Source organism: Megalops cyprinoides, chromosome 19 (genome assembly GCF_013368585.1).
Source record: "Megalops cyprinoides isolate fMegCyp1 chromosome 19, fMegCyp1.pri, whole genome shotgun sequence".
Lineage (NCBI taxonomy): Eukaryota > Metazoa > Chordata > Actinopteri > Elopiformes > Megalopidae > Megalops > Megalops cyprinoides.
This window is the reverse complement of record NC_050601.1, coordinates 25,360,845-25,375,901: the sequence shown is the minus strand read 5'-3', so window position 1 is coordinate 25,375,901 and position 15,057 is coordinate 25,360,845. Positions and strand designations below refer to the sequence as shown.

The 15,057-nt window shown below is 46.9% G+C and overlaps 1 protein-coding gene across 6 annotated transcripts in view; it reads left to right on the top strand.

The window, feature by feature from the left end:
* The window catches only part of mrtfbb (myocardin related transcription factor Bb), a 41,204-nt gene that overhangs the window by 22,352 nt on the left and 3,795 nt on the right, over window positions 1-15,057 (top strand). For 4 of the 6 annotated variants that reach the window (XM_036552347.1, XM_036552346.1, XM_036552345.1 and 1 more), the window contains 13 exons: window positions 2,520-2,585; window positions 4,436-4,491; window positions 4,685-4,760; window positions 5,288-5,449; window positions 6,025-6,194; window positions 9,072-9,215; window positions 10,133-10,386; window positions 11,770-11,938; window positions 12,128-12,853; window positions 13,334-13,495; window positions 13,948-14,106; window positions 14,292-14,417; window positions 14,760-14,820. In XM_036552347.1, coding sequence (XP_036408240.1) covers window positions 2,520-2,585; window positions 4,436-4,491; window positions 4,685-4,760; window positions 5,288-5,449; window positions 6,025-6,194; window positions 9,072-9,215; window positions 10,133-10,386; window positions 11,770-11,938; window positions 12,128-12,853; window positions 13,334-13,495; window positions 13,948-14,106; window positions 14,292-14,417; window positions 14,760-14,820 — 2,331 coding nt within the window. The remainder of the gene's footprint in view (window positions 1-2,519; window positions 2,586-4,435; window positions 4,492-4,684; window positions 4,761-5,287; window positions 5,450-6,024; window positions 6,195-9,071; window positions 9,216-10,132; window positions 10,387-11,769; window positions 11,939-12,127; window positions 12,854-13,333; window positions 13,496-13,947; window positions 14,107-14,291; window positions 14,418-14,759; window positions 14,821-15,057) is intronic. The other 2 variants (XM_036552348.1, XM_036552350.1) reach the window with 1 other exon arrangement.

Genomic DNA, 15,057 nt, shown 5'->3' with positions numbered 1-15,057 from the left:
GGAGTTCCATTGTGACGTCACTGTTAATGCAAGATCCATCCGGACACACGCTGTACAGGTAGCAAATAGGACCTGTAGCCCTGAGGCTGAAATCCGGGGTGTGTCAGTGCTGTTCTGGCACTTAACCTCAGTTGCCTTAGTAAATATCCATGAACAGAATGTAAAAATGTAAGGTATCCAAGTCACCCTTGTCCTGGGGCCCTCTGTTTTCTTTTAGACTCCCTGTGCCACTCAACAGTTAAGTCTGCCAGTGCCAGGTTTTTTTTTATATATATATTTGTGGAATGATGTTTCTGTGGACCTGATGTGGACCAGGTCAAAGCAGGAAACAGGGCCAGCCGTAACAGAACAGTACAGAGTGTACTAAACCATGGGAACTGTTGGGCCAGTGGATTTTTAGGGCTTTGAGAATGTGCTGAATCCCCTGTCACCACACACACTATTCATGCTCACACACAAACTCTGTGCTCATAAGATCCCACAGTCATGCGCACACACACACTCGCACACACCCACTCATTCATACATTTGTGCACACACACACGCACCCATCCTCACACTATACACATATGCATGCACACATGCACACATTCACACACAATGCTTACACATGTGCTCACACACAGTCTCACTAAACATATATACACATACATTCAGGCATGCACACATACCCATACACACACACATACACACACACACACACACACACTCTCCCCCGGTCCACATTTCCCAGACCTTGTTCATACAGCAGCTGAGTTTATTTTCGCTGGGGTGAGTCAGAGTGCTGGCCAGCCCTGCCGATATCCCCCCTGGAGGTTTGAGGCAGCTCGTGTTCAGCGGACACTTGCCCTTTAAGCAGAGAGGATGAGAGTCACCGTGATCTGGCATCATCCATCTCATGCAACACGTCATTATCCGCTCGCCAACCGTCACCCCCCTTGGCAAATATTTTGCCAAGGGCCAGTGTGACTCTGCTGTTACAGTAACATGTCCGTGCTAGAGTGCCCTTGTTAATCCTTAAACCACCCTTTCGCCTTACAGAGGAATGCTCCGCTGGTTTTGTTTTACCTCTGCATAACATTCCAGGAACCAAAGGAGGGGCACGCAGCCGTCCATACGAAATCGAGCCATGATCAATCTGAGAGGTTTAACAGCAGAGAGAGTAAAAGTATGGAAATGACCCTAGTTCCACTGAATGCGATTGGTCACACCTCACAGGTAATTGTGAAAAGGACTTTTTTTTAAAACAGAGCTTTTTAAAAACACAGCTCCACTGACAACAGTGAATTACTCGAAGGGAATTGGTGGACAGGGTCCCTTCAGAAAAAACAACATCCTCCAGTGTGACTGCCAACAAACCATAGTTATCTCTGCCGTTTAGAGTCTTGTTCTTGTGCTCGGTGTAACCCAGGCCTGATGAATTTCAAGTAAGTCCGTAGGGGGCCGTGTTACATTTAATTGTGATCAGTTAGTCATGTCTGACGTCATCGCCTGCTGAATCAACAAAGCCAGACCATGCATTAACTCTGCCACTGTTCTTCCATCCTCATCATTATATTAATGCAGAGGCACATGGAGGCATATTTCTTAAGTATGTCATATAGACGAGATTTCAACATCAGTAGGTCCCAAACAGGGCAGTGGGGGATGCCTGCACATCATGTTTGAGGTCTTGACCAGTGCTGTCCGTTTCTGCATTTGGTACATAAAGCAGTCTTGCACCTCTCATAGGAACAGAATGTTTTTAAAGGTCAGCTTAAAAAAGACGAGTTGTTTGACTCACAATCAAAATTAAAGAGGTATGTGCGGCTGGAGCTCAAGTAGTTTATTTGAAGAATTAAATAAATATGTGAAAACAAACCATGGGGTGAGTGTTTAGTTGTATGTGCCAAGTCTCCCACCACATCAATGGATCTTACGATTATCACTTAGTATTACTCATTCGCTTAGATGTCCTTATCCCATGTGACTTTCACAGCTAACATACCATCCATTTATTCAGCTGGATATTTACTGAAGCAACTCACATTAAGTGCTTCTCTCAAGGGTCCAGCAACAATGCCCCCACCTGTGAATTAAACTGGCAAGCACTGGTTTAAAGGACCTCCTCTTTACCACTGCACCACATTGCTGCCCCAAGATAAAAATGCAGGCTGCACCCAACCAAACATTTTCCCTGGGGTTTACTCTCTGATAGACTCCTCCCCCTACCCCCCAGGTCTGTTGTTAAGAACAGTGTGACTGGGTGACTGGGCACTCATCCTGCCCGTAGCCTGGTATTGTCATTTGTTGCTCTGTGTCAGACAGGAAGTGGTCTAGAGGGGGCGGGGCTTCCTGTAGCAGTTGGGGGTGGGGGGGGGGGGGGTGAACCCGTGTGCAACCAGGTCACACCAGGCCACATCCTGCTCGTGAGAGCTGAAGAGAGCCAGCTGGAGAGCACAGGGAGTCAGGTAAGCAGTGGGGGCTGATCTTCCTCTCACTCTTCCTCCTCCTCATCCTCCTCTTCCTCTCTCCCGCAGCCCTCCAGCTCCGCCTACAGCAGAGACGCACTCGTGAGCAGCTCGTCGACCAGGGCATCATGCCACGTGAGTACCCCGAAAAACCCTCTCGACCCTCAAAGTCATGTTACGAATGAATTCTTGACTATTCACAGTGCACAGCACAAGGCATGTGTAAAGCGTATCACATCATCAGTAGTGTAGCTGTTGGTCACATTAGAATGCCGCTTGGTCAAATCCACTGTCTTTAATGTCCATCTGTAATTATTTATGTGGGATATAACTGGTATCTTCTGTTTCACACATGCTTGCAAGGAAATATGACTACAGTGACAAAAGCTTTGCTATTGTTAAATGGGAATACACACACATACATACACAGGAATATACAGTACACATGCTAAATAGCATAATAATTATAGCTGTAGAATGTTGCAATGTTATTATTATTGTGTCCTTTTTGTGGTAGGAAGGGGTGGATATGTGTGGAGTGTGTGTGTGTGTGTGTGTGTGTGTGTGTGTGTGTGTGTTTGTGTGTGTTTGTGTGTGTGCATGTGGTTGTGTGTGGTCTTTGCTTATCTAGGAGAAAGGGGTGCAGCAAGGACCTGCTGTAATGGAAGAAAGCTGGAAGAAGGACATTGCTTCAGAACTGCATTTGATAGTATTGAATGCTTTCCCACAATGCAATAGGAGAGGCAGGCTGCCAGGTGTCTGGACTTGTCTGTGGGAAGTTGTGGGTCTGTTTTTATGGATGTTCTCTCTTGTTGCTTGCAAAGACTGGGTCATTTCCAGTGTGCCCTTAGAGAAGTGAAGTGTGTCCAGCCAAAGCAGCTCCTCTTATCAGCTCATTGGATATTCCCATCCTGCTCTCTACAAAGAAGGATTATTTTCCCATCATGCATCATGTCTGTGGCTTAAGTGGCTGGAGCCTCCTGAACCTCATGCATCTCCCATTGGATGTTCTCCTCTTGTTCCCCACAAAGACCCCCTCAGCACCTCCTTGGGCTGGAGCTGAGTCATTGCCTGGACTCTCATTGGTCCGTTCCTCTGGCCTCCCTGCCAACCACCAATGTATCGCCCCGATTCCTCCAGACAGAGGCGGTCACTGGCCTGTGGGGTTTGTCTGCACTGGGGATTGCAGCTCGGAGCCTCTCGCCGGAGGTCCCCAGGCCGTTGCGCATAGCTCACAGATAACCCTGCTCCGACGGCCAGTTTCGGTTGCCATGTGACTAATCACCTTTCACCAGGATTACCGCTGTCGCGGGATGACTCAGGCACGTCTGGCAAGAAAGAGATGAGCGATGCCTCACCTTCCGCCATGCCCCCCCAGCCACTGTTTCCTGCCCAGCTGCAGTCTATCACAGCATCTCAGAGACGGGGCCGGTCGAAATCGCTGAGATTTCTCTTTTTTACTGCCACGCCCCCCGTCCCTCTGTTCAATCTGTGCCCTCAGGCGCAAAGACGCTCCTCTGAGTCATGCTCTCTGCTGAGCAGAGACCAGATGTCATCAGACAGGGTGACACTATCCGGACTCCCTGCTCGAAGCTCTTCTAACATTAGTATCCACTACGACGTCTGCTCGGACGGTGATTGCATGAGCATGTATGAAAGTGGGGAGAAGAACAATGCATATTTGTCCATGGCAATCCCTGAACTGAGGTTTGGAATGGCATTCAGGAGATGATTTTTGCTTTTCCAATATTCTCTGACCGGTGAGGTAAACTAATCCATGGACAAATGACGCTCGTTGCTGGGTGTGTGTGTGTGTGTGTGTCTGTACGTATGCATGTATATTGCTTGTGTGTGTATTGGTGTGTTTGTGTATGTGGGGTGGGAGGGTGGGATGTGAGGGTTGTCGTGTTTGTTTGCGTGCATTTGTGGGAGTTTGATATGGCCTATGGTTGAACTCAGTTAATATGATACTGTGCATCTACCAGCCCTGAAGACCCCTGCAGCCTTCCATGAGCAGATCCGCAGCCTGGAGAGAGCCAGGGTAAGCCCTACCCCCCTCTCCCCAGACCTCTATTAGCCCTTCACTCTGTATGTCTGTCCCTTTATCCACAGTAACCTAACTGCCATTCCTTGGAGTTGAGCTGGGGTTATGCCTGCACTGTTCCTGACCTGAAACTTATTTACGTCCTGTTTTTCTTTCTGGGGTTCACTTTTCTCCCTTCTCCCCTTGGCAGACCGAGAACTTCCTCAAGCACAAGATCAGCAGTCGGCCGGAGCGCTCCGAGCTGGTCCGCATGCACATCCTGCAAGGTGCCGTACCGCTCCCTGCAGACCACGCTTCATCCTGCAGTAGAGCGCATGCAGCTATAAAGCCTTGAACACATGTAGTGAAACTCTGTTGATGCTTTATTAAATAATGTGCTGTGTGAAATACACAATTCATTCCAAACACTTACTCGCCTCAGGGATATTGAAATATTTTTTCTAATTGTACACTTATGGTGATGGAATTAGAAGTCTGAAAACCTCAGTCTGCATATTATAAAAATGAGCATACTGTAGCTATTTACAAAATATAAGGCTGAGTAATGTCCAGTGCTTACAAAATTTGTGTGAATTATATAATCTATTACAATAACACCCCTCGTGGAGATCCCATTCAGGGACCAATGAAGCAGATGAATGTAACGCTTTTGGACATGTGAAGAAGCCTTCTTGAGGGGAGTTGTTAGGGCAGTGGTTAGGCATTCATTCCCTGTTCCCTACGACTCCTGCCCTGTTTCTTGTGTTCGCGTCCCCTTGGATCTCGATCTGATGATCCTCTGGCTGTGTTGCAGAGACCCACGCCGAGGCCTCCCTCCAGGCCACCCAGCTGAAGCTGAAGCGGGCGCGGCTGGCTGACGACCTCAATGAGAAGCTGGCCCTGCGGCCAGGCCCCATGGAGCTGGTGGAGAAGAACATCCTGCCGGTGGACTCCAGCCTCAAGGAGGCCATCATCGGTAAAAGAGCTCCCCCGCTGGCCACGACAGGGCACTGCATCTGCTGGTTCACTGTCTCATTTTTATGTTTGAAAATGAAGGTAAATTACCACTCTGAAACTAAACAGTAGCTCCCATGATCTCAGTGCAGTTTGTGTCTTGATACTTCATGGTCCTGAAACCAGCACAATCAGTGCAAACACCCACTTTTCAAATGCATTTTCTTGCCCAGCTACAGGGAAACATAGTCAAAAACATGATCTTATGTCAGTAGTGTCCACTGGCTTATGGTTTATGTCCACCTTGGGTCTTAATTACTTAATTGGAGCCTTTGATTTAATGGGAACCTGAATCTTTTGTTGTTTTAACAGCTCTTGGTTGAAAATCTCTTAAAAACTTCAGAATTGACTGTCTACAGGGCCTGGTGTGGACACTACTGGCTTTATACATTCACCATTTCAAAAAAAAAAACATTTTTTATTTACAGCATTTTAACCATGTGGAGCATTCCTGGTCCTTTACAATGTGTCACCCGCAAGCTTTGCCTCTTCTGAGAGGTGATCGGTTAATACACTGTGCCCTGTGCTGTCGTGTTGACCCCGCAGTCGGCGAGGTGAACTACCCCAAGACTCAGGACGTGTACGCCTTTGAAGAGGACAGCAGCGATGCCCTGTCCCCCGAGCGGCCAGCCAGTCGGGACTCTCAGGGCTCGACGGCATCCCCCAGGGACCCCAGAGCAGCCGACACCCCTGGCTCTGTCCTGCAGGTGCAACCCCACCACCCCACCACTCTCTGCGTTCTTTCGTCCATGTCTGGGTTCACAGGCAGTGGTCTCATACCCCTTTTCCACCAATGTGAACTACGTGCTAGTGCCAGTTCGGAGTTGCTTCAACTTGCAAACCTTCTAAGAACAGGAGAGCCACGTCATTATGTCACTGTATACGTCTGTATACGTCTCCACTTTCCCGCTAGCGCCAAGCTAGCAGTGGTGGATGGTGAGCTGGAAACAGGGGAAGCCCAAATACTACCTTTAAATCTATCATTATTTTCAACCTGTTCCCCTTTATCCTCCTTGATTAACAGTAAACCAAATAATTCACAGAATAGTTGACACCAATCGCGTAAATAGAGTAAATGATTATGTTCGCCATAGATTGTCTGTAGTTTGTGTGCTTGCGAAAGCTACGACGTGAGATTAATTAATAAGGATGGCATTTATTGATTTAAATTACGTTAAATGCTCATGACACATCGCACCTTTTGTGAGGTCTGTGTTCTAAACGTTATTGTTCATTGTACTCAACCTAACCTAAAAGTTTATTCTAATTTAAATCAGTTTAACTAAATTTAGCTCCGTTCTGTAATTTGAATTTTGTAACACAAGAAAGCTATAATGCGACACATTTAAGAGAAATTCAATTCAATTCTATTTGTATAGCGCTTTTTACAACACAGGTTGTCATAAAGCGGGTTTACATTGATCCCAGGCCTGAGATCAATGTAAAGCTGCTTTGTGACAACTTGTCACAAGAAAGCTTTGGGATTAGTTGCCACTTAATTATTCAAATTGTCATCCTTGTTAATTAAACAATCTCATGCTGTAGCTTTCGCAACAGCACACAAATTTCAGACAATCTGCAGTGTTTCGAGACCATAATGTTTCATGAGCATTGCCACTGCAAGCTAGCGGGAACAAACAACAACAATAAAAACAAGAGAACAGTGCTTTAAAAAACAAACTTGTCCACTACACTTTATACAATGTTAGCCTTTTGTGAAGCCAAATGTTAAGTGACATTGGTAGGTTAGTCAATGGCAATGTTAGAAAGTAACATGCTAACGTTAGCTACTGTTACCAAGGTTACAGTAGCTGGCTAGCTAGCTGTTGGTCAGCTAATATTACCTTAGCAAGCATAGCTACTAATTTCTCACATCAATGATATAAACGTCGAACGTAACATTGATGTGAGAAATTAGTAGCTATGCTTACTTGGGTAATGTTAGCTGACCAACAGCTAGCTAGCTAGCCATCAATGTTACATTCGTAACATTGGTGTGAGAAATTAGTAGCTTGCTAAACAGCTAAGAAATACATAGCTGGCTGGCAACAAGGCGAAACGTTTGAAAAATAAAACTGGTTTTTCTTCTTCTTCTTTTTAGGCAAACTAGATGCTACACTAGCTCTGTTTTTTTTAAAAAAAATGGTGGTCACAAAGTTTTAGTCTGCCTTATTGGTCACAATAATCCCAGCCCCTGACGTAGCGGTTCTTTTTTCTAGACCAGCAAAGATTTGGTGTTGCTCTCGAGCCAGTTTTCCTGGCCGAGAGCCGGTTCTTTGGCTGTTGAAACTTGAAAAACTGGTTGGAGATGAGGCACTGGCTCCGAACCGGCCCTCAAACTGCCTTGGTGGAAAAGGGACATCAGAGGTTGACCATGTGAAGATCTCAGTAATTAGGTCTGTCGGTCACAACAGTGCTACATCAAAGAGCCACATCAAAGCTTTGGAGGAAGATGATACCATATTGTCTAGCTCTGTTCACCACTACTGAGGCAAATAGCAGGCTACAGAATCTGTTAGAAATAGCTTTGGTGTGTCAGATTCTGAGCAAAAATGTTCTAAAGACTTTTTTTTACAAGCAACAAGATTGCTTTTATCTCACAAATGAAATATAACAATTATTATTCTGATAATCATTGATTATAATATTAGCATACCATAGTAAATTGTTATAATAATTCATAATGATAATTACTGTCATTATTAACATTATTACTAGTGTTATATACTAGTTGTATTGTAATGTGTAAGTGATATTGTAATAAAGAGGTCATCTGCTTCGTGCTTGAAATGTAGGTTACAGGCCTCAGCATCAGATTGGTTCTTCTTCCAAACTGGAACTGTGTGTTAGGCAGTGAATGGACTATTAATATAGCCTTGTGATCTGACTGCTGGTCTTGACCAATCAGGTGAAGCATGCTGATACTGAAGAGGTCAGAAATCGAGTTGTAGGGGAGGTATACCATAGACAGTGGTCTCTTCAGATGACCACATCACAATTGCAAGATACACTTTTTACCACTTTGGATTGACCCATGACCTGTCGGGAAGTGTATTTGTTTTTGTTCGCTTCTCTTCATACAGATTTTAAGCACTGTGAAGCCAAGTAGTGTGACAGTAATGATTGCTGTTATGGATTATTGGGCAAATAACCAGTAACTGGTTTTTTTTAACCAGTTGAAAACCAAAAATCAGTAACCAATGGCAAACAAATATTTCAACTTGTGAAAGTTTTGCGGATTTTTTTTTTTCAAACATTTACAGAGCGATAAGAGTGCTTACAAGTCTGCATAATCCTCATTTAGACATTGTAGTTTAGGTTCATTTCCATGGTGGTGGTTTTATTTATTTAGACCCTGATTGGGAGACTGCACTGTGAGCTGTGTTGTGGGGGTGGTGGTGAGAAGTACTCTTCTTCTCTTATCTCCCTCTGAGGCACAGCTCCATTCTCTCCCTTGGAGGCGGTGCCCGATTCCCCTCTCGTGTGTCAGAGGGATTAAGCGGTCCTCCACTCCCTGCTCTCCAGAACAGGGTTTCTGGGGCCATGTGGTTTACATCTCCCTTTATCTCTGCCTTGTATCGCAGTTCTGCCCGCCCACCCCCCAGCCGCCAGCAGACTCCCTCAGGCCGGCCTCGGCCAATGAGAACCTGGTCCAGTCCCGGGCGGCCGCCTCTCAGCCAATCACCGCCACCACCGCTCCCTTGAAAGCAGGGCCCACCCTGGTGAAGGTAAGCCCGTATTGGCTGCTCTGCATGAGCCCTTGTTTAAGCCAGGCTGTCCGCAGAGGCGGCTGTGAACTCGCAGTGCCCTCCGGCTGTGCCTTGCAGAGTACAGCACGTTCGATGCTATCTATCACAGTCCACAGTTAACACGATGACACAGGGAAAGTCACTCAGTCTGAATGACTCCTTTTGACGTTTTTCCATGGTGGAATTTGTTCTGGGTCCTGTCTTCCCTTGAATGCATGATCAGAGCCCTGCCATCCCATATTAAACATGGTGTAGGTGAGTTTATGGTAAAATAGATATATAGAATATGTGAAATTATATAAATATTTGCATTAGTATATGCAGTTTATGATTATATTGTCGAATTAGTTTTCATTACAATGTATCATATAGCTCTGGAGAGAAGGGAAGGATATATTTTGTACAGACCAACTTTAAAAATGGTGCTGTAACATCCTGTAAGGTATGGCTGTCAAGTAATCATCAGAGATAGGGTTTCCAATGTGGGGTTTTTCACTCAAGATATAGAGGTCTGCAAAATAAATGGGGTAAGTATAAATGCAGTCACTGTGAGGTCAGGGAGTGTACACAAGATGCGAGGGGGGTCTTAAATGTGTGTGCTGCTGCCAGTTTATGATGGGATAGGGTGGGGCGGGGCCTGGCTGAAAAAACGTCAGAGGAAAAATATTGCTGACATTTATCAGAGGGCTGTCCTTTTAAACCTGTGTCCTGTTACTCCAGTCAGGGTCACGTCCCAACTCGTTTCCTCATCCTGTCTTATGGAGGGGTGTGTCAATCTGGCATTGTATAGTACCTGTCTGCAGGGTATTGTCAAAGAACAGAGGCGCAAATCTCACAGGTGTGGCCATGTTTCAGTGCCATCATTCACAGCTCTCCTTCCCCTCTCTCCCCTGCAGCAAAGCCAACCCAAGCCAGCCGCTGAAAAGAGCCGTGGGAAGAAGGGCAAGGAGGCCAGGCCAAGGGTGAAGAAGCTGAAGTACCACCAGTATGTCCCCCCGGATCAGAAGCAGGAGCCCAGTGAGCCCCCTATGGACTCAGCCTATGCCCGCCTCCTGCAGCAGCAGCAGCTCTTCCTCCAGCTCCAGATCCTCGGCCATCAGCAGCAGCAACAGAGCTACAGCTACCAGGCCATCCTGCCCGCCTCCCTTAAGTACGCCTGCAGAGAGCCTTAACCGCCACTGAGAACCTCGTACCTTGCCTGACTTCTTCTCCGGGCTAAAGAGTTCCAGGTCACAGCGTAAAGAGTTCCTGTGATGGCCACACTCTAAATATTCCGCCTTTTACAGTTCAGAATGATTCTGTTGTGATCTGTGATGATGCTGCGTAAATCCACAGAGATCCCTATGATGGTATCCATAGTCATATCAGTTTAAACCTACAGTTTCACAGTGGACCATGTAGTCATCTCAGTGCGTTCCACACTGAAAATTCTGTCTGTTTTTGTAGAAGCTACAAGTGCTCTAATTTGCTGACTCATTATGAACATCCTTGAGGGGGTGTGGTCCAAAACAGCATGCCTGTAATGACCTTAGAAACAAAGAAAGCCTTGGAACCTCCTGTTACCAACCAGAACCTCCTAGATGGAGGAGGAAAGGAGCTGAATATCCGCTCAAAATAGAACATCTGTGGTTTTACTGTGAATGGATATCTGTTAGCGCTTCCCTTCACTGGAACTTAACAATGCAGGGATACAACATTCTATGTGAAGCATGTTGTCAGACATGCACCCAGTACACATATAATATCTCACACTACCTCTGCAATTGCATAAAACCTCAGTCTTACTGTGAGATTGTAGTGGTGAGAACGTTGGTGTCAGGCTGTGGTGACTGATAAGGAGCTCTAAGCTGAAGAGCAGAGGCCATGCAAACACCATCTCTTGCTTTAGAGACACTCTCATCCAGACCAGCTTACACATCTTACAGCTTTTACATAATATCTTGTTACATAGCTGCTTATTTGCAACTTGCTAATACCTTTCCCAGCGGTACAGCAGCAGGGATCCACCTGGGAATCAAACACCCTTTTTCTCACCACTGCGCCATACTGTTCTGCTAAGTGTGTGCAGCGCACAGTGATCCTCAAGCAGCTGTCTTCAGCTGGCCTGTTAAAATAGCCGAGGCTACAAGGCCAAAGTTGTTGTCTTTGTCTTTTCTCACGTGTTCTTCTGCCACAGATTTTTGCACATTTTCATTGGCCCACCCTTACTCTTTGATTCTGTATCACTGTCCTGTCCCCCGTTACCCTTTGCAGAACTGACATATTGCTCTGCCTGTACTGCTCAATGTGCTTTGATTGAGATTGATGGGTGCTGAAAAGTTCCTTCCTGTGTTTATTTCTCCCCTGTATTGTTTTCCAATGACTCCTTTCCAAGTCTCTCATGTCCTCCTGGACTCACATACATTTTTCCCTGACAGATACTACCTTTACATTTTTCAAACGTCAACATTTGGGTTGAAATCCCTTAAACTGGGCAACCTTGTTTCTGATAGCTAATGTAAGCACCATGGTTTCTCTCTGACTCCCCCGACAGGCCGATGGCAGAGGTGCAGAACGGCAGTACTAGCCTGACCCTGAGCAATAGCGGCAGCCTGTCTGCTCCCATTGTGGTGTCTCTGCCCACTGCCTCCCCAACAGGTGCAAGTAATGCCCTCACCAATCACAAGCCTGGGGCCCTACCAGCCAATCTGGATGAAATGAAGGTGAGCACAATGTAAAACTGTCCAATTTCAGCATGAAATTGATTCTAAGGGTTTAGGGAAAACATTCAGTAAGCGTTCTAACATTGAAGCCCAGAGAAAGTGTTTAGTTGGGCATTTGCCTGATTTATGCACGCCTCGGTATATCCGACCTGGGTTTCAACTTCTCATAGAAATGCTCTTGCCCTCTAGGTGGCAAAGCTGAAGCAGGAGCTGAAGCTGAGAGGGCTTCCCGTCTCGGGCACGAAGACAGATCTGATCGAGAGGCTGAAGCCCTTCGTGGAGAGCGCTGCCACAGACAGCCAGCAAGGGGCAGCAGAGAGCATGAGATCCACATCCCCCGTCTCCCCAGTCACGTCTGAGCTCTCCAACCTCAGCGCTGAGGAGGCGGGCTCTGGAGACCCCCAGGGTGAGGTGTTGCCCTCTCAACCCACCCTGCGAGCCTCGCCAGGGCAGCCCCTCCTCAAGGACCCTGCCCCAGGCCCACGGGTCTCTGAGCGAGACCAGCGCCTGCATGAGAAGGAGAGGCAGATCGAGGCTCTGAGACGGCAGCTGGAACAGGAGCAGCGGCTGGTGGAGGAGCTGAAGATGCAGCTGAAGGTGGTGGAGAAGAGGGGCCAGCAGAACTCCCCCCTAAAGGAGGAGAATGGGGTCCCCCTGAGCTGCTCCACCCCCCTGGGCCTGCCTACCCAGCCCGTGGTGGTCAAACAGGAGGAGCTTCTCTCAAACCCCCTGCCGGCTCAGCCACAGATGGCTGGCCTGCCTCAGTTCTGCAACAGCCCCCAGCAGGACCCCCGGGCTCCCCCGGTGGTCAGGCACCAGCCCCTGACACTACTGACATCCCAGCCTGGCACACAGATCCTCCTGCCCATCTCCACTGCCACCATCCAGCTGCCTAGCAACAGCATCAACCTGCAGGTACTGCTGCTGGGGCTTAAAGTCACAGGGAGTGAAGAGCACTTCCATTGACCTGCGATGCAGTCTTTTGGATGTATGTGAATTCATTCTCCTTAATCAGAACCCCACTTTACCTCCTCTAACAACTTGGGTTGTTCACTGAAAGAGATATCATTAAAAAATCAATTATCGTTAAATGATCTTTTCCCATGAGTCATCAACTAACAGTTATTTTTTATTAGAGCCTGAAATTGCCTTTAAGCTCAGTTGGTCTATGAAAATGAATCCATGGGAGAGCGGTGTATGCTTGGTATTGACTGAGTCCATAGTCAGTTTGTCTTTATCAAGCTGATGCATAAATGCTCTAATGTCTGATCACAAGTATTTTATTGTTTACCATATAGGCACTTTAAAGAGGCACAGTTTGATGATATATGCTGCTAAATAGCTCTAGCTTGTGCAACAGAGGGGATAGGTCTCAGTACTTGTCTTCCCCTGCAGACACAGCCAGTCCTACAGGCCGCCATCTCCACTCCAGCCCCAGGCTTTACCCAGGCCTGTGCATCTCAGCTTCAGCCTCAGAAAGGAGAGTCTTCACCTGCTCAGCAGCTACCCAATCAGAGCCAGCAGCAGCTACCCAGTCAGGGCCATCACATGACAAACGTAAGTGTGCTGTGGTCTCATGTGCTAACACTCTGGTATATTTCACCAAATTGGGGAAGTTACTCGCTGCCACCACTGCGTTGCCGAGATCCAAGTGTCCTGTTAACATACTGTTACTCAGTATGTTCCTGGAACCCCCATCGCAAAACAGATTGTCGGGAATAGAATCCCAAGGGTGCCTTTTGGCTCTGCCTCACCCCTTTAACAATGCAGTGTGAGGAAGTGCTCATTATTTCATCTGTCTTAAATCAAATAGAGGAAGCCACAAATTTGGCCATGGTGAAATGAAATGACGTTCAGAACTCAAGTCAACTAAACGGAGAATTTCAGTTTGCGTGAATTGAAGGAGAAGAGTAGACTTCCTTAGAAATTCAGGCGCCCCGCTGTCACCCCCTGTCACTGTGAAATTCGTTTTTTGGGGCTGTGCTCCTGACCCCCTTGTGTGTGTCCAGGCCTTCCCAGTGTGCAGCTCTCCCAGCTCTGGAGGGGGTCCTGAATTGAGTCAGGCACAGACAGAGGCATCCCAGTGTTTCTTGAACAGCACCTCAGACAGCAGGCCCCACCCTAGACCTGCTCTCAGCCCTGCACTTCATAATGGACCCACAAGCAAGGTATTCAAACCACTTTAATACTCAGCATGAAAGTACTAGATATTATCTGTCTCCCTGTCTGCCTCTCTGTCCAGCTGGCTGGCCATTAGTCATCTTTCGCTCTGGTCTGTCTATTTACAGTATACAATACATATGTGGTCATTCTGTGGTGTATTTTAAGACTCTGCCCATGGCTCTTCCTGCAGCCCCCCTCCCCCTCACAGCCCACCTTCATTCTCCAGCGGTCCACCTTTACTGGCCACGCCCCCAAGTGCAAAGACCCGCCCCGCTACGAGGAGGCTGTGAAACAGACCCGCAGCATACAGGCACAGGTAATACTCATGTCCACACAAAACACTCACGCACATTCACTCAGACACAAGTGTTTACATTACTTTTACATTCATTTGGCAGATGCTTTTATCCAAAGCGATTTACAAGTAAGGCAGAGTACACCGCAAACAAAAAGCCACAACAAAAAGTCAACAATAACAATAACAACAAGCACACGCGCACACACACACACACACACACACACACACACACACACACACACACAGGGTGCGCACTCACGCGCAGATCAGTAACCCAGATAAAGGCTAATCTGTCTGCATAGTTTGTGAGATCTGTCAGTCATGTCAAGCACACTCACTCCCATGTGCTCCTCTCTGCAGGTTCCCACAGCAACCAGCCAGCAGATGGATGATCTGTTTGATATATTGATCGAGAGTGGAGGTGAGGATTGTGCGTGTGTATGTGTGCCAGTGCCTTTCATCCATTGCATTGGTCTCTTGCTATATGTTGCAATTCTACATGTCATGTGTCATAACCAGGATATGTTGCATTACCCTAGATCAGGGCTAACAAGCTCAGTTCCTAGAAAGATACCTGTGTACTATAGCTTAGCATAATCATTTATTCACTTTGGCAGTTTTACTTTTTTCAAATAATAAATGACATCTGAGGATCCTA